Here is a 23571-nt window from a genome sequence, read left to right as displayed (position 1 = left end):
TTAGTTACTTCAAATCTCTCTCAATTATCTTTATCTTAGCAACTTATAGAGTAGACTATTTACAATCACCGTTTTGGGTACGAACGTGGCCGCATTGACAACATGACTGCGGGGTTGTGTTATTTTCCATTTGCAAAGCTTCAATGTGATGAACTTTATAAATAATATTTGCTTCTACAAGTACTACAATAATCATGTTATTGGTGCAAGAACCGAGACATCAAAGCATGCCCATGGAAGAGATACCTATCCCACATATACAAAAAAATCGGGGCCAGAGCTAGGCGAAGAGTATCCATGATGCATCTATCAAACACATCATATTTCCTTTCAGGTTTATATCCTTGTGAGATTGAATTAAGGCCTCCCTGGTGCACTTTTCTGGCCCTAACCCCATTCCTTGATCTTAATATGCTCATAAGCTCTGCTAAAAATATTCTCTAACCCTGATGCACATGCATCAGGTAGGGACCACGCAGCTTCACCCCTAAACACAACTACACATAGATAATTGGTTAGTTCTCAAAGCATAGTTGACAAAGCTTACCATACCACAATATCATATTATCCCATGTGGTACATTATTCTATATACTTCATGTTTTGAGCAACTTGAATCCAATCTTCACTCTTTGTCTTGGTCAACCTTGTATCTTCTCATGCTCTATCATAATATAATGAGGTATATAAAGAATTCTTCGTTTCATTGCATGCTCTAAATCTTGGTCAACCATAGCTCAACTCATGAGACCATCATGATTTCGACATAGATCCATCTTGCACTATTCTCTTATAAACAAACTCTGAAGATCTTGATCATCCACGGCTTAACACATAAGCTAGAGAATGGATTATTTTAGTTTCACACAAGAAATTCATCTTCATTTATTCTTCTTGATCATATCATATTCTTCTCTTCAAATTAATGATCTTGATGCAAATACTCAAGGTATACCTTTATCTTCATGGCATCCATTCTTGAATCCAACACATGAACTAAAAGCATTACATAAAAATATTCCTTTATATAAACTCAAAGAAAATATTAACCCATAGGCATTGCCATTAATTACCAAAACCACACATAGGAGGAATATACCCTTACTCCGCAAGGACGTGTATATGAGTGGTGCAATGATTTTTGGTCAATGTCCATTGAGCCATGGTGAGTCCCAAAAAGGATGTCGTGCCACTCCTAGCAGTAATGGTTGTGGAAGCGTGAAGAAGTTCATGACGATTTACAACAAAAATGTAAGTTTACTTTTTTGTTTTTTATTTGATTTACTTACTTTACATTTTTTGATTTACTTTTTTTTTTGTTTAGGTCAACCTACCTCTCCACATTGTGATTGACACAATGGTACAAGGAATCAAAATTGAACCATATATTAACTTCATTCCAACAAACAAGGTGTAGATTATAGTGAAAAGTCAAATCATATTAAGTTTCACCAAAGATATGCACAAAATATCAATATTTATAATACTTGATAAATACACTAAGAAATTGCACCGTCGATGGGTTCATTGATATATATTTTGTAATGTATATGTTCATGTTTTCGTCTCCAAAGTTAGTCAATGTTTTCTGACTAAACTTTAGTCTCACCTGTTGCCGCCATACATGAATGATCATATAAGAATTTTAGAATTTGTATTGGGATAAGAGCTAAGCCCCACTAGCTATATTTCAACAGTAGTTAACACTGTCAATTTAAAATAAGATAATCTCATTCGACTTACATGTAGTGTATACCGGGCCATCTCTTCATGTCAAGAAACCTAGTTTTGCGCCTAGTAGATTTGCTCAAAAAGTGAATCTAAGGTGTTCATAGTGTCATTGACGGGCAAGGACTGGCTGACTTTGTGGAACTCAAAGTCAGCTGACTTTAAGTCACTGACAGGTGGGTCTCATCTACCATAGGGTTTACATGTCATTGATTCAAAGTAAGTCAACACCAAGTCAGTGAATCTTATCAGATCATTGACTTCAAAGATGGTTACACTTTAGGGACTTACTCTTGCACGGTTAAGTTTTACACAATCCAATTTGCATCGTGATTTGTACTAGTCACGAGTTGTAACTGAACTTTGATGACATCATCTGAGTGAGAACAAAATTTGTTCTCAGTCAACTGAGAAATAGTCACACCCTACATTTTATGCTCATAGGATGTTCCGTTTCAAGATACCAGAGCCAAACTAAATATATTTCAGCCCTTTAAAAAAACTAAAAAAAAACTAAATATGTATCATGTGATAAATAATAACTGAATTACAGGAGTATGTGATCTTACTTCATTTCAGCAAAAGCTTGTGTGATTTTACCGAGACATGGACACATGCTATGGTCAGATAATCGCATTGTACCAGAGAACTAGAATGTTAGAACTGAAGTCGTTTTGACTAAAGACCGAAAATATCATGGTCCCGGCGAAGTAATCCGCACTTGATAGACCAAAAAAGTACACCATTTTCCATGTTTATTCTAATCTTTCTCTGTTACTCATGGAAATCTTATGTGCTGCTACTAGAACTTCTTTTTTCTGGGCTCTAGCTAGCGTTTCTTGCCGCGCCGGCCGGCAAACTGATGTTCACCGATGATGCTATGCTCCCCCGTATAAATCTGTGCAGGTTTAGTTACAGGATGTGATTCGTGAGCTCGTCGGGCAAGTCCCAGAGCGCGCAGTCGGAGCCAAAGAGCCCCGACATGTCGGATCCTCCCTTGCCTCCCTCCTTGCAGTCGTCCGCCTCGTCGTCGCCGCGGCTGCTGCCGACGCTGTCGTTGCCTTTCTCATGCAACGCGGGCGGCCTGCCCCCCTCGGTGCCGGAGCTGCCGCTGTACATGCTGTGGTGGCTCCACATGGACGTGCCCTGGTCGCCGTCGCCGCCAAGGACGTACCCCGACGCCGGCCCTTCGTACCGGAACTCAGTCGCTTGCACAGGGTTGAACGCGGCGTACATGTCGGCCATGTCGCTCGGTTGCGGCCATGGCTTGTCTTCGGAGGGAGCGGCGGCGGGCTCGCTCATGATGGCGCGGGACAGGCCCATCTTGATGCGCTCGATTGTGTCGTCGCCGGCCTGCGGAGGCGGCGCGGCGAAGCAGTGGCCCGCGCCCATGGCCATGGCCATGCCGGCGCTGGCGCCGGGCGGCATGTCGGGCACGGCGGGCGAGGGGAAGTCGGTGGGCCGTTTCTTGGTGAGGAGGTGGAGCATCTCGTCCTTGAAGCACCCGAGCGCGGCCTCGGCGAGGTGGGCCACCTGCGGCGGTGCCAGCGTGGTGGCGATCTCGGCCATGAGGTGGGAGAAGGACTTGTGCGTGACGGGGTCGATGCCCATCCCGGAGAGCTTCTTCTTGAGCTTGGTGTTCCAGTGGTTCTTGACGTCGTTGTCCGTCCGGCCGGGCAGCTGCGCGGCGATGACGGACCACCGGTTGCCGACGACGGAGTGCAGCTTGATGATGGTCTGCTCCTCCGCGTCGGTGAACTCGCCGTGCTTGAGGTCGGGCCGCAGGTAGTTGGTCCACCGCAGCCGGCAGCTCTTCCCGCACCGCTGCAAACCTGTCACGCACAATGCAACCCCGTTCAGCGCTACGACCAATCAACCAGATCGCGCGGGGGCGCAGTGCATGCATTGGGCGGCGGCGGGGAGTGCGGACTCACCGGCGTTCTTGGGGATCTGGCGCCAGTTGCGGGTGCCGTGGACCGTGATGTAGGAGAGCAGCTTGTTGTCCTCCTCGGGCGTCCACTGCCCGCGCTTCACGTTGTCCTTCTCGCAGCACGGGATCCGGCCCATGTCGCCGGCGGCGTCTCCTCCTCCCAGATCGTCCGCCGTCGTGGAGATTCCGGTTCCGATTCCGTACGTCTAGGCACTAGGCTTTTGGGATGTCGATCGTCGTGCGGCGCGCTTGTGTCTGCTGTGATGAGCCGCCGCGCGCTGGGAAGTATAAATAGGTCCGTGCGTGCGAGCTGCCGGCGACACGGGAAGGGCGGGGCTGAGGGCTGTGGGCGAAGGGAAGGAGGCATGGGCGGGATAAAGAATTCAACGCCCGCCCAAAGCGTGAGCACTCCCTGGGGACGGGACAGGTTGCCCACCCGAGCTGCGCCGGGTCAACTCAACCTCCAGTCCAAGCCTTCCTCCTCCAGCGCGCGGCGTCCGCCGCGTTTCCGCCATGGGAATCTGGTCGATGCTCTGCTCGTTGCGCCATGACCCGACGCGGCGCGCGGCGTCGACGGGCAGAGATGTACTTTCTGAACGTGCAAACTGCCGTGCCGAATGCATGCAGGCGCTGGCTGAGCCGCTGAGGTGCACCCTGTTTCGCTCTGAGTCAAAGCAGACGATCAATTCAGACTTCAGACAAGTTGAGAGACTCCGGAATTATCAGTTGGTCAGTTGGTCTTGCTCACTGACATTTTCTCAAGTGAACGTGCTCTCAAGGATGTTCAGTGCGAGATTTGGGAGATGTTTTATTTTTCATGACTGAATGATGAAAGAGACGATCTGAATTTTGACAGGCAGACACAAAACCTAGACGAGGAGGTGTAGAGCATCACGGGCTAGCAGCAGCAGATGTTTGCCAAGAACATTCATTCAAACACTCCCTTTGTTTTGGAGAGGAGGAGTTCTTTTTAAGCGCGGGCAAAAGATCCATCTCAATTTCATCACTCCCTCCGATCTGTAATAAATGTTGGTTTTAGTTCGAAACTTCAAATTTGACTAAAAATGAACAAAACCACTATAATTATTATGGATCGGAGAAAGCAACTTATACGATGCTTAGACAACTTTGCTCAGTCGCTTCTTTGAGCCTTCAGATCAACATGAAACAACTTCCATCCTATCCGACTTTTTTTTTACAATCAATACCATATGTATTTCTATACTATTATATTGGAGTTGGTCGTAGGTCATACAACGCGTTTGGTGAAGGAGATTCAGAGCATCCGGACTGTTCGATCAAATTTCAGATCTTCCAACCTATGACAGATCATTCACACGGATTTTCGGTCAATTAGGCTTAATAGCACTTCCTTTCTCTAATAAGCCTAATAAGGCAAGCCATATGTACGACGCATCACTCAAACAAATTCTTCAATTAAGACAATATCAAATCAAATGGCACTTGACAAATATCTGATTTCTTTTCTTCCTACTATAGGAAGCATTTTCCTCTCCCAGATCCCTTCCCGCACGCCCTCTCGTCTCATCTCGTGATTTCTCTTTCTCTCTCGTCGTCTTTCTCATGTCGCATCTGCATATCGTCGCTTCTCTTCTCCTCCCGCGAGACGCAGGCTGCGGAGTTTGCCACATCGATGTTTGCCATCGTCTTACCCGCCCACCGCCCCCTGCACCGATGTCTCGCGCTACCCATCAACGCGCCCGCGGGTATTAGCACCCTCTCGCCGGCTTCGTCCATCACCTCCTACTCGACACCCACAACAAGGACTTTCACGCTGCCCAGATACTCGCCACCGCCAGCGCCTGGATAATCAATCCGCCTCCTTTGGGATAGTTTGTTTTGATTTTACTAAATGTTCAATGAATTGCATCTAACATGGAGCCGTGTATTATTTTTGCATGGGTGAGATGGGAGATATGGAGAAGCAGATGCGGTTTTTGCAGGAGGAGAACTGGAGAAGGAAACCCTACACTCGGCTTCACGGTGCACCGCATTTGACTGCTCAATACCTTGTTATATTAAAAAAAATACGCTATTCCAGTTAATAATCGCTTAGTTCAGTAGAACTAGGCGTAGTGAGTCTATCAATATACATTTGCGGAGTATAGCTTTTGCGTCTGTAGTGAGAAACGCAAACTGAAGCAAGAGAGGCCTGGACACGGGGGTAGTTGTGCTGGACCGCTGGTGTCAAGAGAAGAGGGATAGAGGTTCATTATCTTGTTTACTCAAAGTGCAACAACATAGTGAGTATTTGAAAATTGCAATTCCTTCAATATATACTGAAGGGAATATTCACCATGAGAAATCAAATGCTAGCCCAGGTAAATCCTTTTGTCCGAATTGATGTTTTGAAATGATATCGTGCACGACACCTTGAGATGCATCATTGTTTTAAGACATGTTGAATTTATGTTTTAAATCACTTATGTCACATTAGAGATTTTTTTGCGTTGTTCCTGTTAGTGATGGTGATTTTTTGATTTTTTTAAAGTTAGCCATACAGACAAATGCTTACTTTTTTTTGTCTCATGCGGGTAAGTAATTTGACATCAACTAAAAAATTTGTTCATTAATACCAGCTTTTTTTACCTTTCTGTGGGGAACATGTGCATCAGTGTTTCAATTTATTTCATGAATTTACTAGGAATTACAAGGTATGCAAAAGTTTCTGGCATGCAGACTCTATCATGGATATCCTCGAGCTTATCAGCTGATGATAAAAGTTTTCAGTTGGGTACATAAGTTCTTCCGTGTATCGTATGGTATTTGTTGATACAAAATTCTCTATGGGTTGAACTCATTATCGGTATATTTTCAGCCGTACTATCACACTAAAACATATATTCCACTACTACAGATCTTATCATGACGAGTTAGATCGGTAATACATCCATAATAAGTATATGTGCATGTTAAACTTCCACCTATGCAAATGGTAAACCGGAATACCAAGTACTTACTACTATATATCAGATAACAAGCGTATGCTTTTCCATGGAAAATCTCTGATTGTAAAATTTTATTTTATTTTCTGCAGGAAACTATTACTTTGAACTCAAGTTTACTAATGATGTCGGTCATTGGACTGAAGTTTTCTGTTGTTCTTCATTTCACATATTCAGAAGTGTAGCAAGGAGCTTACGAGATTTTTCTTTCAAGCTTCAGTAGTTGTATTATGCTTGTGGCATGTGCAAGCTACTCCCTCGGATCTATAATAAGTGTCGTGGCTTTTGCTCAAATTTGAGCTAAAGCCACAATAGTTCTAGTTAAATTGGTAGTGTAAGTGTGGTACTTCAGTATGGATTCATGACGGCAATGGTTATGTAGGCTAATAAAGTATCCATCATGATGACAAGTGCCACCGCTATATAATGATTGGCTCAACTATCTCATCAATGGAAAATGCAGGATCAGAGGAAACACGACATTTGTGGAGCTCGTCCGTCTCCTATAGGTATGGTCTTTTGCATGAGAGGCTAAGAATGGATCATAGCACATGGTAATTTCCCTTCTTTCATCATCATCTATGCAAGATTTCATTTCAATTTTGATATCCGAACTTCTTAGGTTTGTAGCCTATTTATTAGTCATTTAACGGTCTGCAATTTTGCATGTCTCTGTTAAATAAGTATCTCTTCACAAAGCATTATCACACTGAATCCATATTGATTTTTCATGTGTTTTAGTTTGTATGCAGGTTCATTGCAAGTGGAAAAGCGTTGCCGGTTGTGAGGATTAGAGTGCGAGAGGTATTAATGTGGTAATGCTCTGTCAGAAGTTTCTAATATTTCGAGCATACATGGCTTTGAAAGGACCTAGCCTGTGTTCTTAGCAACAAATCATGCAATCCAATGCTTCTAATATTTTTTCTAGAAAAGTTTCATATGCAAACAATACGTCACACATCAAGAAAGAACCATTCACTGCATTACATGGTTATTTCGAGTAGTGGAAACCCTGATGATGGGTTGAGGAAATGTTATTCATTTTTGTTCCACTGGTTTTGCCTGCTAGGATTGAGACGAGTTGTTATCGAAATACTAAAGCATCCTTGTTTCCTTAGCATACACTTTGTTTTATGATTTGTTGAATTTAATTAATGGTACACGTGATTTGAGATGTTTAATCAGATGAGGATGATGATGTCGGTCAGTTTAGTAGGCAGGGTCGTGATGGACTGCTGACCACTCCTTGTTATTCAGTATTAATATTTTTATTTCAGTGCAGATTTTGTCTTAGCATAGCTAAACCTTTTTTTAGAGAGGCATAGCTAAACCTTGAAAGTCCGCAACAGATATCTGGGCAGGAAAAAGAGTAGATTGCATGAATAAGCACATCTTAATATCTTTTGAGTTAAATAAGCTTGCAAATCCCAAAATTCAACAAGGATAAACTTTTCCTCTTTCTGGCACAAGAATATTTAGTTTCCCATTCTATTGTATAATTTTGTGGGTTGACTCTAATGCAACCTAGACTTATGCTTACCGAAATTATACATTTGTGCAGATGGGCATGAACTAGGAAGGCATGCTCATATGAATACCGAATGTGCAGGAGGGAGTGAGGTGTTTGATGTAGAAGAGAACCATATTTGTAACGAAGACCAACGAGACCTACCATACAATTAAACTGCAGTTTTAACCATCTAGGTGGGCATGCATGATGATGATGATGAGGATCTAAAAATATTGATGATTCCCATGATGTCTCTGGTCATGGAACTTGGTGACATTTCAGCAAATGTGTCAATAGTGATAGTGGTAAGAATCTGATGTTTAATAGCTTTTTTGAAGACACTAGATGATCACTGAATGATAAGGTTCACAATCCTTTGTTACGACACTAACTTGAAGTATTTTTTGCCTATCTGTGCAGTATGTCAGAGTGGGCATATCCACTGGTGTATTAGCAGCAACGAGTTTGATCTTTAGTGTCTCCTGAAAATTTATTATTTTTTCTGGCCACTCAACATGTACATGTACTGGTGAAACTCATTTCATACATTGATTTTCCATGTCTTGCATTTCTATTAGAAAAATTATCTCTTATAAAAGGATGTGGAAATCTACATAAGAACAAGGGCATCCTATATAAATTGAGGTCGTAATCAGCAGAAACTACATAAGCATGAGTATGCAATTTTCACATGCATTATTTTAAATGTGCGGATAATTTTTCTTTTTTTGAAAAGTCTGAGGTGATAGTCATTAGGAGAAAGGAAATGTTGGGTGATAATGGCAACTTTACTAGACCGTAGCAATGCACGGGCATCCAACTAGTATACTTTTATAGTAGAAAATAGTACATGGTAGAGATACACAATTAAGCTCTTTCCAACTATTACAACATAAAATCTACAAGAAACGAGCAAATCTTCAAGGTTTTCAAAGTATTTATTCTTCCATGACACAATCTTGTACTTTGCTAAAGCCAGCCAAAGATGGATACCAAATCATAGACCTGTCAATACAAACAAAGGTTCTCCCATAATTTTAATTCGACTCTAGCTCACAAACTCTTATAGCTACTTCATTTATAAATTTCCGATATATAGTTTCATTACCTTCTTTAATACCGGGATTCTTTACAATGATTATCTTCAAGAGATCTTTCATGGAGTACTTTGGGGTAGGAGCATTGCTATAGTCTATCTCTTCAGGGGCCGGATTCATCTTTATTTTCGATACTGGTCATCTTGAGGTCTTCAAGCGCAAACCGCATATGAGGAGGAATGGAGGAGCAGAGCGCCACGTCAGCGAGAGATGTTTGCCAATCGCATTCATTCAGATGATTTCATACTTTTTCACTTAAGATATTTCATCAATTCAAACTACGGGGCCGTGGAGTCGTGTGTCCGGTGGATCTCCTGAGATCCCTTCAGTTTTCGTGTTCACCGGTATGGTTTCAGGTTAGTCTCTTCAGATCTACGGTTTTCATCATTTGCGATAGTTGCTGCTCTGGTGCATTGGTCTTTTTTTCTTAGCACGATGACTTTCCGTCTGTCTACTACAAGAAGCTCTACTATGACAAGGTTTGCATGTCTCCGGTGATGGAGGGGCGAGGACGAAGACGCATCTTCGGGCGCTAGTGTTTTTATCATGGCTAGATAGTCCAGTGATCTATTTATAGTTTTATTACTTTTAGTCCTCTTTGTAACGCTGTTATTTATTATTAACTAGCACAAAACCAGTGCGTTGCTACGGTGTCGCAGAAAATAAAAATAGGCATCAATTCATAAAAATATAATAATGACTACAACGGAATTTAAAGGTAACAACTATAGAGAAGAGAAGAGATTCACCGCTGCCAATAAGGTTGGCGGCATGGGTATGTTGTCTTCCCGTGGTTAATCTGTAGCATCTTTTAATCATATGTTCTGATTCCATCTCAACAATCTAAACGCGGTGCCATAGATATTTGATCGAATTTAAAATCATAAAGCAGCACACTGAGAAATCAATCACCACACGCGCATGCAACGACGCTGCCACCACGAGCGCCCGCCCGTGCTTCCCTTCCATCCGCCGCCGGTTGACGTCTCAGTCGCCTTTCGTGATGTGCCACATCCTGCTCCGCCTCCGACCGACGCCACCAGTCCGCGCTCCGCCATCCGTCGACGCCACGACCGGCTCGCGCGCCTCACCTTGCTTCGTTGCAGCCACCCGCAACCCCCGCAACACACGAAATAGAGGCTCTCCTTTTTTTGTAGATGGGCGGCGGGGAACCAATCTAACAGTATTTTTATTTGCGCCCTAAGTTTGATAGGTGCGGCGGTGACCATCAGCGGCGTTCGGTAGCGCTGGGAGTGATACGTCTCAAACGTATCTATAATTTCTTATTTTCCATGCTAGTTATATGATAATACTCACATGTTTTATATACACTTTACATCATTTTGATGTATTTTCCGGCACTAACCTATTAACAAGATGCCGAAGCGCCAGTTCCTGTTTTCTGCTATTTTTGGTTTCAGAAATCCTACACAGGAAATATTCTCGGAATTGGACGAAACAAAAGCCCACAGTCTTATTTTCCACGGAGCCTTCCAGAAGTCCGAAGAGGAGACGAAGAGGGGCGACGAGGCGGCCACACCCTAGGGCAGCGCGGCCCCACCTCTAGGCGCGCCACCCTATGGGGTGGGCCCCTCGAGCGCCTCCCGACTCTGCCCTTTCGCCTATTTATTCTCTCCGTCGCGAAAGCCCTAGTACCGAGAGCCACGATACGAGAAAAGTTCCAGAGACGCCGCTGATACGTCTCCAACGTATCTATTTTCTGATATTTCATGCTAGTTTTATGACAATACCTACATGTTTTGCTCGCACTTTATAATGTTTTTATGCGTTTTCCGGAACTAACCTATTAACAAGATGGCACAGTGGCAGTTCCTGTTTTCTGTTGTTTTTGGTTCCAGAAAGGCTGTTCGGGCAATATTCTCGGAATTCGACGAAACGAAGACCAAATATCTTATTTTTCCCGGAAGGTTCCAGAACATCGAAGGAGAGTAAGGTGGGCCAGGGGGCCACCACACCACACCTGGTCGCGGGCCCAGGCCTGGCCGCGCCACCAGGTGGGGAGGGCGCCCTGGTGCCCCTCCTGCGCCGCCTCTTCGCCTATATAAGCCCTTGCGACCTAAAAACGCGATACCAATTGACGAAACTCCGGAAAGACTCCAGGGCGCCGCCGCCATCGCGAAACTCCAATCCGGGGGACAGAATCTCCGTTCCGGCACGCCGCCGGACGGGGAAGTGCCCCGGAAGCCATCTCCATCGACGCCACCGCCTCCATCATGCTTCGTGAGTAGTTCCCCCATGGACTACGGGTTCTAGTTGTAGCTAGTTGGTACTCTCTCCCCCATGTACTTCAATACAATGATCTCATGAGCTGCCTTACATGATTGAGATTCATCTGATGTAATCGGTGTTGTGTTTGTTGGGATCCGATGGATTGTTACATTATGATTAGTCTATCTATAAAGTTTGTGAAGTCATTGTTGTTGCAACTTGTTATGCTTAATGCTTGTCACTAGGGCCCGAGTGGCATGATCTTAGATTTAAGCTCTATACTTATTGCTTAGATTGTATCTACAAGTTGTCCGCACATGTCTATGTCCGGAACCCGAGGCCCCAGAGTGACAGGAATCTGGGATAACTGGAGGGGAAGGCTTAGATATGAGGATCACATGTTTTCACGGAGTGTTAATGCTTTGCTCCGGTGCTCTATTAAAAGGAGTACCTTAATTTCCAGTAGATTCCCTAGAGGCCCGGCTGCCACCGGCTGGTAGGACAAAAGATGTTATGCAAGTTTCTCATTGCGAGCACGTATAACTATATATGGAAAACATGCCTACATGATTAATAATCTTGATGTTCTGTCTTACTCGCTATTTCAATCCTATCAATTGCCCAACCGTAATTTGTTCACCCAACACTTGTTATTGGAGAGTTACCACTAGTGTAGATAGCTGGGAACCCCGGTCCATCTCTCATCATCATATACTCGTTCCTATATGACATTGGAAGTAGTATCAACTATTTTCTCGGTGCCATTGCCTCCGTTTTATCTATTCATCGCTGTTGTGTTATCATTATCGTTACTATTGCTCTCATACTACTCGCTGATTTCACATCACCCCTGTTACTAGTGCTTTTCCAGGTGCAGCTGAATTGAAAACTCAGTTGTTAAGGCTTATAAGTATTCTTTACCTCCCCTTGTGTCGAATCAATAAATTTGGGTTTATTTCCCTCGAAGACTGTTGCGATCCCCTATACTTGTGGGTCATCAAGACTATTTTCTGGCACCGTTGCCGGGGAGCATAGCTTTATTTGCAAGTTCACTTGGATTGATATTGTTCGCTGCAAATTCTCCATCATGGGTAGACCTTGCGATACTAAAGTCGCCATATTACCATCCACTACAAGAAAAGGTACAACTCTGAGTACCTCTGCTGCTCTTGATTCACCATCTGTGATAAGTAAACTTGTTTCACCACCACAAGCTTCAAATGCTGGTACTTCTGCTGAATCTGAAAATTCCCCTTATAATTTTGATGATGCTTCTGCTGTGCTTGATAATGATGGTTCATTAGGATCTTTTCTATATTCTACAATTGCTAGGTCTAGACAAATTGAAAGTACTGAAATTCCTAATGAAAATGCTGCTACACCTGTTAATTCACCTGAGTCTGTTGAATACTCTAGTGATGATCTTGATGAAGATTATGTAGAACTTGATGATGATTTCATTGATAAATGCAATGCTACTACTGGTACAAGTAATATTAAAAAGCTTCTTGCACAACATACTGTTAGATATAAACTATCTCCAGATCCTAAATTTGCCACATCTCCTATAAACATTAAGGATAAGGATTATGATTTTTCTCTTGATTTATCTCATATAGCTATTGTTGAGAAAACACCTTTTTGTGGTACTGAAAAAGAAAGTGCTGTAGAACACATGAATGAGCTTTCAACTACGAGTAGCTTGTTTTCTCGATGATATCAAGAAGCGTACTTATTTCGTTGCTAAAATTTTTCCTTTCTCATTAAAGGATGATGCTAAAACTTGGTATAATAGTTTGCCTCCTGATTCTATTGATAGTCCAAAAGATTTGCTTGATGTTTTCTTTCGGAAATACTTTCCTGCTAGTGCTCAACATATTGCTTTGCAGAGCATTTATAATTTTGACCAGAAAGATGGAGAGAAATTGCCTGAGGCTTGGGCGAGATTTTGCTCTCTTATCAGAGCTCGGCCTGGACATGATTTGGAAAAGCATGATTTACTTGATATATTTTATAGTGGACTAACCATTGAGTCTAGGGCATACCTGGATAGTTGTGCTGGTTGTGTTTTCAGGAAAAGAACTCCAGACAACGCTGAAGAATTATTGGCTAGAATAGGCCGGAATCATGATGATTGGACTACACCTGAACCAACCCCGACACCAATATTGAAGAAGAGGGGTATGATTAAATTAAATGATGAAGATATGAGGGAAGCCAAGAAATCTCTTAAAGAGAAGGGTATTAAATCCGAAGATGTGAAAATTTACCTCCCATAGAAGATTTATGTAAGATAACTCCCCCTTCATCCATGATTGAGGTACACTCTCTTCAACGCTTTACTAGGGAAGATATTCCATATTCAAAACCTCCTGATCAATGCTTAGATGAGTTTGATAATTATATTGTTAAGCAAAATAATTTTAATATGAGAGTAGAGAATCATTTAATGGAAAATTCTCGAGCTATTAGTGAATTGCATGGTATTGTGGAGAGAACCTCAAATGATGTTAAGATGCTTGTTAAACACTTTCATATGGTTCAAACTCAAATTGATCAACTCACTAAAGTGCAAAATGACTTGTTAAAAAATAATTCTAAAGAAAAACATGCTTATGAAGTAACAACTAGAGGTGGTGCTTCTACTCAGGATCCTCTATATCCCGAGGGGCATCCCAGAAGAGTTGAACAAGATTCTCAACGAACTGGAACTAGTGCTCCTTCTAAGAAAAAGAAGAAGAAACATAAAACTGTTGTAGAATCCTCTGAGCCTGTTAATGATCCTAATAGTATTTCTATTTGTGATGCTGAAACTGAAAGTGGTAATGAACATGATAAAGATAATGATAATAATGATGCTTCTGATAAAGAAGAGGTTGAAGATGAACCCGAAAAACATGCTAAAAATAAAAAGTATACTAAAGAAGATTTTATTGCTAAGAAACATGGTAATGAAAGAGAACCTTGGGTTCAAAAGCAAATGCCTTTTCCTGCTAAGAAACTAAAATCAAAGGAAGAAGAACACTATAATAAATTTTGTGAATGGATGAAACCTTTGTTCCTGCAAATCCCTTTGACTGATGCTATTAAATTGCCTCCTTATTCAAAGTATATGAAGGATATTGTCACTAACAAAAGGAAAATTCCTAATGAGGAGATTTTCACTATGCTTGCTAATTACTCTTTCAATGGCAAAGTTCCAAAGAAGCTGGGCGACCCAGGTATACCGACTATTCCTTGTTCCATCAAGAATAATTATGTTAGAACTGCTCTATGTGATTTGGGAGCACGTGTTAGTGTTATGCCTTTTTCTCTTTATAAGAGACTTTATTTAGATAAGTTGATACCAACTGATATATCTTTGCAAATGGCTGATAAATCTACTGCTATTCCTGTTGGTATATGTGAGGATGTTCCTGTTCAAGTTACTCAGAACTGCTTAATATTAACTGATTTTGTTGTGTTGGAAATGCCTGAAGATGATAATATGTCTATTATTCTTGGGAGACCTTTTCTTATTGCAATAAAGGAAAAGTTACTTTCAATATCGATGACAAGGAGCATACCGTTTATTTTCCCAAGAGGATTGATAAAGTATATGGAGTTAATACAATTTCTAATTTGAGAACTATCAAAGTGGGAGCTATTGATTGTCCTATATATGAGCCTAAGCAAGGATATCAAAGTATTATGATTGGATCCATATCAATTCAATACAAGGTAACATGATTGATTTGAGGTTTATTTCTTCTTATATTATGTACAATTTATTTGGTGGCAAGACTTGATCAACCTTGTCAACAAGTATATTTTATATGCATAGAAGAGCTAAGCAACATTTCTTTCTCCACACTTGTTTTACTTGCTGTAGTACTACTTGTTTTGCAAGATGCTTTAGATTGATCTCCACTTAGGCCAAAAGCCTAAGCTTGGGGGGAGGTATGCCGGCATCACTCATTCATTGCATATTATAGTTGCTGGATACTTGTACATACTTGTTTAGCTTCTTAAAGTGGTTTTCTAATAAGAGGGAGATGATATTTGGGGAAGTGCTGATTGAAGACAGATTCTGGACTGATACCAAAAAAATTCTCAAAAACAGCCAGAACTTTATTTTGCGAAGCCAATTTTTGTGCATGTTCCCCAGGTTGTTATCTAACTTTCATTAGTTGAACACTTTTCGAGCTGGGCAGCGGAAGAATTTCTTAAAAATCGATTCATCTGTACCTTGTCAAGTTTGACGAATTTCTGCTGTTTTGTGTTTATGTGACTCTTTTAGTTTTCATTCTCTTGTTTTTGCTTTGTTTCTTTCCTAAAACACAAAAAGACCAAAAATATTTCTGTTGTTTCTCTTTACCATTTGTTTATTTTGGTTTCTTGTTCCTATTTTGCCTTATTTGCTATCGTTGGTTTGCTATAAGAAAGTCCAAAAAGATTTTGCTTTGTTTGCTTGTTTCCTTTTGTTCTTGTTTCCAATCCGAAAACACCAAAAATATTTGCTGTTCTTCTTTGGTTTTGTAAAGTTCACTATGGAGTTCAGAGGTCTTCGGTGGCTGGAGCTTGGTTTTCATTTCATATTATTCAAGCTACACAAGTGAAAGACAATAATGACGATCTACGACAATTCGACTGTGGTGAGAGGCTGGTATGAACTCTATTTGTTTTCATTTTTGTACATATACTCATCCGTGTGAGCATGCTTCGTTGGTTCATGTGAGGTATATGTCATTTAAGAAAGTCTAGTAGTTCATGATCTCTCATGATTATCTCCAATTTATTAATACGAGTAGCATATCATAAATATTTGCTTGCGTTGCTTTATTCATAGATAGGTATGACATTGTGCTATCCTCCTCTGAATAATTCACTTGAATCAACTTGGCACATGCTCACGCATGCATATGACTGAACAAAAGTCAATTAAGCCTCGATGATTTACCTTGCCTCAGAGTTCTTGTATCACTTTTATGCCTCTGTTAATTTATTTTGTCGCAATCATGATTATGACAGTTATTGCTCTCTTGATTGTCGCTTCCCAGTCTATTGCTAGCCTTCACTTGTACTGAGCGGGAATGCTGCTCGTGCTTCCAAACCCCTGAAAACCAAGTTATTCCAAAGTGTCCACCATAAATACCTATGCATGACATTTCAAACCATTCCAAGTAAATTCTCATGTGCTACCTTTAAACCTTCAAAATGCTTCTCAATTTGTGTTAATGTTTTATAGCTCATGAGGAAGTATGTGGTGTTTTATCTTTCAACCTTGTCATTTACTCCTGACAGACTTTCACCAATGGACTAGTGGCACATCCGCTTATCCAATAATTTTGCAAAAAGAGCTGGCAATGGGGTTCCCAGCCCCAATTAATTAACTTTCATTAATAATTCTCTTCACATGTTTTGCCCTGATTCATCAGTAAGCAACTTAATTTTGCAAATAGACACTCCTTCATGGTATGTGAATGTTGGAAGGCAACCGAGGATTCGGTTAGCCATGGTTTGTGAAAGCAAAAGGTTGGGAGGGGTGTCAACCATAAATAAAACTAAAATACATGTGTAAACAAAAGAGAAGAGGGATGATCTACCTTGCTGGTAGAGATAACGTCCTTCATGGGAGCCGCTCTTGAAAGTCTGGTTGATGAGGTAGCTAGAGTACCCACTATCATTCGTTGACAACAACAAACACCTCTCAAAACTTTACTTTTATACTCTCTATATGATTTCAAAACTTAAAAAGCTCTAGCACATGATTTAATCTCTGCTTCCCTCTGCGAAGGGCCTTTCTTTTACTTTATGTTGAGTCAGTGTACCTACTCCTTTATATCTTAGAAGCAAACACTTGTGTCAACTGTGCATTGATTCTTACATACTTACTTATTTGCATTCATCATATTACTTTGTGTTGACAATTATCCATGAGATATGCATGTTGAAAGTTGAAAGCAACTGCTGAAACTTAAATCTTCCTCTGTGTTGCTTCAATGCCTTTACTTTGAATTTGTTGCTTTATGAGTTAACTCTTATGCAAGACCTTTTGATGCTTGTCTTGAAAGTACTATTCATGAAAAGTTTTGCTATATGTTATCTATTTGTTAGCAAACTATAGATCATTGCCTTGATTCACTGCATTCATCTCATATGCTTTACAATAGTATGATCAAGATTATGTAAGTAGGATGTCACTTCAGAAATTATTCTTTTTATCGTTTACCTACTCGAGGGCGAGCAGGAACTAAGCTTGGGGATGCTTGATACGTCTCCAACGTATCTATAATTTCTGATGTTCCATGCTAGTTTTATGACAATACCTACATGTTTTGCTCGCACTTTATAATGTTTTTATGCGTTTTCCGGAACTAACCTATTAACAAGATGCCACAGTGCCAGTTCCTGTTTACTGTTGTTTTTGGTTCCAAAAAGGCTGTTCGGGAAATATTCTCGGAATTCGACGAAACGAAGACCAAATATCTTATTTTTCCCGGAAGGTTCCAGAACACCGAAGGAGAGTCGGAGGCGGGCCAGGGGGCCACCACACCACACCTGGGCGCGGGCCCAGGCCTGGCCGCGCCACCAGGTGGGGAGGGCGCCCTGGTGCCCCTCCTGCGCCGCCTCTTCGCCTATATAAGCCCTTGCGACCTAAAAACGCGATACCAATTGACGAAACTCCAGAAAGACTCCAGGGGCGCCGCCGCCATCGCGAAACTCCAATTCGGGGGACAGAATCTCTGTTCCGGCACGCCGCCGGGACGGGGAAGTGCCCCGGAAGCCATCTCCATCGACGCCACCGCCTCCATCATGCTCTGTGAGTAGTTCCCCCATGGACTACGGGTTCTAGCCGTAGCTAGTTGGTACTCTCTCCCCCATGTACTTCAATACAATGATCTCATGAGCTGCCTTACATGATTGAGATTCATCTGATGTAATCGGTGTTGTGTTTGTTGGGATCCGATGGATTGTTACATTATGATTAGTCTATCTATAAAGTTTGTGAAGTCATTGTTGTTGCAACTTGTTATGCTTAATGCTTGTCACTAGGGCCCGAGTGGCATGATCTTAGATTTAAGCTCTATACTTATTGCTTAGATTGTATCTACAAGTTGTCTGCACATGTCTATGTCCGGAACCCGAGGCCCCAGAGTGACAGCAACTGGGATAACTGGAGGGGAAGGCTTAGATACGAGGATCACATGTTTTCACGGAGTGTTAATGCTTTGCTCCGGTGCTCTATTAAAAGGAGTACCTTAATTTCCAGTAGATTCCCTAGAGGCCCGGCTGCCACCGGGCTGGTAGGACAAAAGATGTTATGCAAGTTTCTCATTGCGAGCACGTATAACAATATATGGAAAACATGCCTACATGATTAATAATCTTGATGTTCTGTCTTAATGCTATTTCAATCCTATCAATTGCCCAACTGTAATTTGTTCACCAACACTTGTTATTGGAGAGTTACCACTAGTGTAGATAGCTGGGAACCCCGGTCCATCTCTCATCATCATATACTCGTTCCTATATGACATTGGAAGTAGTATCAACTATTTTCTGGTGCCATTACCTCTGTGTTACTGTTACTACTGCTGTATTACTGTTACTATTGCTCTCATACTACTGCTGCTTTCACATCACCCCTATTACTAGTGCTTTTCCAGGTGCAGCTGAATTGACAACTCAGTTGTTAAGGCTTATAAGTATTCTTTACCTCCCCTTGTGTTGAATCAATAAATTTGGGTTTTACTTCCCTCGAAGACTGTTGCGATCCCCTATACTCGTGGGTCATCAGCCGCCGCCGCCAATCCCATCTCGGGGGATTCAGGAGATCGCCTCCGGCACCCTGCCGGAGAGGGGAATCATCACCGGAGGACTCTACATCATCATGCCCGCCTCCGGATTGATGCGTGAGTAGTTCATCCTTGGACTATGGGTCCATAGCAGTAGCTAGATGGTTGTCTTCTCCTCTTGTGCTATCATGTTTAGATCTTGTGAGCTGCCTGTCATGATCAAGATCGTCTATTTGTAATGCTACATGTTGTGTTTGTTGGGATCCGATGAATATGGAATACTATGTCAAGTTGATTAATTGATCTATCATATATGTGTTGTTTATGATCTTGCATGCTCTCCGTTGCTAGTAGAGGCTCGGCCAAGTTGATACTTGTGACTCCAAGAGGGAGTATTTATGCTCGATAGTGGGTTCATGCCTCCATTGAATCTGCGACAGTGACAGAAAGTTCTAAGGTTGTGGATGTGCTGTTGCCACGGGATAAAACATCAATGCTTTGTCTAAGGATATTTGTGTTGATTACATTACGCACCATACTTAATGCAATTGTCTGCTGTTTGCAACTTAATACTGGAAGGGGTGCGGATGCTAACCCGAAGGTGGACTTTTTAGGCATAGATGCATGCTGGATAGCGGTCTATGTTATTTGTCGTAATGCCCTAAGTAAAACTCATAGTACTCATCATGATATGTATGTGCATTGTTATGCCCTCTCTATTTGTCAATTGCCCAACTGTAATTTGTTCACCCAACATGCTATTAATCTTATTGGAGAGACACCACTAGTGAACTGTGGACCCCGGTTCATTCTTTTACATCTGAAATACAATCTACTGCAAACTATGTTCTCTGTTGTTCTTCGCAAACAAACATCATTCTCCACACCATACGTTTAATCCTTTGTTTACAGCAAGCCGGTGAGATTGACAACCTCACTGTTAAGTTGGGGCAAAGTATTTTGGTTGTGTTGTGCAGGTTCCACGTTGGCGCCGGAATCCCTGGTGTTGCGCCGCACTACACTCCTCCACCAACAACCTTCACGTGGCCTTCATCTCCTACTGGTTCGATAACCTTGGTTTCTTTCTGAGGGAAAACTTGCTGCTGTGCGCATCACACCTTCCTCTTGGGGTTCCCAACGGACGTGTGCTTCACGCGCCATCAGGGAGGCATACATGCAGAGCCCTTGGCATCTTATTCCTGTTAGATGTATATATCTATATATTGTAGTTTCCCCATATGTTAGGGGGCTTTCTGCATATGTGCACCTGTACATGTACTATATATTGTGGCCTTTGCCCCCTGGTAATACAACAACTATATTTCCCTAACATGGTATCAGAGCGAAATTGATCCTCCTCCTCTTCGTACGGACCTCTTCTTCCCGGCCGTGGCCGTCCTCTTCTCCGGATCAGCGCTCCCTCCGCGCCGGCCCTGCTTGTTCTATCTCCCTCCACGCCGGCCTTGCTCGTCCTGCTCTACTCCCGATCTGAAAAAGCTTCTCTTCGTCGTCGATCGATCCCCTGCTCTACTCCCGATTCTGCGCAGGCCCTCCACTTCCCGCGCCGGCCCCGCATCGGATCACCGACGTCCGAGCGGCCGCCGCGCCCTCCACTTCCGCTCGACACCCCCACTTCCGTCCGACGTCCCGACACCTCCACTTCCGCCCGACGTCCTGCCCGGCCGCCCGCTCCGCGATCTGCTCGCTCCGCGCGATCCCTGCTTCTCCGCGCGCGGTACGCACGCCCCCGCCCGCGCCCCTGCTCGATCTACGCTGGCCCGTGATACTTTCCGATCCGGTTTCAAAAAAAAAAGCACGAAAAAAAAAGAAAAAAAAATACTGTCGTCGGCTCTTGTTACCCGATGTCTTCTTCCGCTGATCCCGCCTTATCTTTAGGCCTCCCTTCGGTACTTGGTATTTGTCCGCTGCCTCCGTGTATGATGGCTAGCCATTCTTCGTCGCCGTTTGCGGCCTCTTCACGCGGCTCTGCCCGCGCTTCACCGACTTTTGCGGCCTCTTCATGCGGCTCTGCCCGCGCTTCGTCGACTTCGTCTACGTCGGCCCGCCGTTATACATCGACTTTTGCGGCCTCTTCTCGTGGTCCGAGTCTCCGCCCTCGTCCTCATTGCACCTTGATGCGCGTAGATGACACGTCCGTTGGGAACCCCAAGAGGAAGGTGTGATGCGCACAGCAGCAAGTTTTCCCTCAGTAAGAAACCAAGGTTATCGAACCAGTAGGAGCCAAGAAGCACGTTGAAGGTTGTTGGTGGAGGAGTGTAGTGCGGCGCAACACCAGGGATTCCGGCGCCAACGTGGAACCTGCACAACACAATCACAGAACTTTGCCCCAACGTAACAATGAGGTTGTCAATCTCACCGGCTTGCTCGTAAACAAAGGATTAGATGTATAGTGTGGATGATGATGGTTGTTTGCAAAGAACAAGTAAAGAACAATTGCAGCGGATTGTATTTCGGATGTAAAGAATAGGACCGGGGTCCACAGTTCACTAGTGGTGTCTCTCCCATAAGATAGCAGATGTTGGGTGAACAAATTACAGCTTGGGCAATTGACAAATAAAGAAGGCATAACAATGCACATACATATATCATGATGAGTACTATGAGATTTAATCAGGGCATTACGACAAAGTACATAGACCGCTATCCAGCATGCATCTATGCCTAAAAGGTCCACCTTCAGGTTATCATCCGAACCCCCTTCAGTATTAAGTTGTAAACAACAAACAATTGCATTAAGTATGGTGCGTAATGTAATCAACACAAATATCCTTAGACAAAGCATCGATGTTTTATCCCTAGTAGCAACAAGACATCCACAACCTTAGAACTTTCTGTCATTGTCCCAGATTTAATGGAGGCATGAACCCACTATCGAGCATAAATACCCCCTCTTGGAGTCACAAGTATCAACTTGGCCAGAGTCTCTACTAGCAACGGAGAGCATGCAAGAACATAAATAACATATATGATAGATTGATAATCAACTTGACATAGTATTCAATATTCATCGGATCCAAACAACCACAACATGAAGGATTACAAATAGATGATCTTGATCATGATAGGCAGCTCACAAGATCTAACATGATAGAACAATGAGGAGAAGACAACCATCTAGCTACTGCTATGGACCCATAGTCCAGGGGTGAACTACTCACACATCGATCCGGAGGCGATCATGGCGATGAAGAGACCTCCGGGAGATGATTCCCCTCTCCGGCAGGGTGCCGGAGGCGATCTCCTGAATCCCCCGAGATGGGATTGGCGGCGGCGTCTCGGGAAGGTTTTCCGTATCGCGGCTTTCGGTACTGGGGGTTTCGCGACGAAGGCTTTAAGTAGGCGGAAGGGCAGGTCAGGAGGCGTCACGAGGGACCCACACAACAGGGCCGCGCGGGCCCCCTGTTGGCCGCGCCGCCCTGTTGTGGCGGCGCCTCGTGGCCCCACTTCGTCTCCTCTTCGGACTTCTGGAAGCTTCGTGCAAAAATAGGACCCTGGGCGTTGATTTCGTCCAATTCCGAGAATATTTCGTTACTAGGATTTCTGAAACCAAAAACAACAGAAAACGAGCAATCGGCTCTTCGGCATCTCGTCAATAGGTTAGTGCCGGAAAATGCATAACAATGACATATAATGTGTATAAAACATGTGAGTATCATCATAAAAGTAGCATGGAACATAAGAAATTACAGATACGTTTGGGACGTATCAAGCATCCCCAAGCTTAGTTCCTACTCGCCCTCGAGTAGGTAAACGATAACAAAGATAATTTCGAAGTGACATGCTATCATAATCTTGATCATACTATTGTAAAGCATATGAGATGAATGCAGCGATTCGAAGCAATGATGAAGATAATGAGTAAACAATGAATCATAAAGCAAAGACTTTTCATGAATAATACTTTCAAGACAAGCATCAATAAGACTTGCATAAGAGTTACTCATAAAGCAATAAATTCGAAGTAAAGGTATTGAAGCAACACAAAGGAAGATAAATGTTTCAGCGGTTGCTTTCAATTTCAACATGTATATCTCATGGATAAATGTCAACACAAAGTAATATAACAAGTGCAATAGGTAAACATGTAAGAATCAATACACACAGTTGATACAAGTGTTTGCTTCTGGGATAGGAAGAATAGGTAAACTGACTCAACAATTAAGTAGAAGATAGGCCCTTTGCAGAGGGAAGCATGGATTACTATATTTGTGCTAGAGCTTTTCATTTTGAAAACAAGAAACAATTTTGTCAACGGTAGTAATAAAGCATATGTGTTATGTATAAGATATCCTATAAGTTGCAAGCCTCATGCA

General features: G+C 42.8%; 1 protein-coding gene across 1 annotated transcript; it reads right to left on the bottom strand.

The window, feature by feature from the left end:
* Nucleotides 1–2639: 2639 nt before the first annotated feature.
* Nucleotides 2640–3794, bottom strand: LOC124678437 (transcription factor MYB80-like). The gene is made up of 2 exons (XM_047214329.1): nt 3662–3794; nt 2640–3559 (listed from the first exon to the last, which is right to left on the bottom strand). The coding sequence occupies exons 1-2, from the start codon at nt 3792–3794 to the stop codon at nt 2640–2642; spliced, it is 1053 nt and encodes a 350-aa protein (XP_047070285.1).
* Between the last annotated feature and the right edge of the window lie 19777 nt (nt 3795–23571).

Source organism: Lolium rigidum, chromosome 7 (genome assembly GCF_022539505.1).
Source record: "Lolium rigidum isolate FL_2022 chromosome 7, APGP_CSIRO_Lrig_0.1, whole genome shotgun sequence".
Classification (NCBI taxonomy): domain Eukaryota; kingdom Viridiplantae; phylum Streptophyta; class Magnoliopsida; order Poales; family Poaceae; genus Lolium; species Lolium rigidum.
This window is presented reverse-complemented; position numbering and strand designations above follow the sequence as displayed.

Coding starts and splice junctions, on each gene's coding strand:
- LOC124678437 (XM_047214329.1), bottom strand. CDS start 3,794: ATGGGCCGGATCCCGTGCTGCGAGAAGGACAACGTGAAGCGCGGGCAG. Junction 3,560..3,661: donor CCAGATCCCCAAGAACGCCG/GTGAGTCCGCAC, acceptor TGTGCGTGACAG/GTTTGCAGCGGTGCGGGAAG.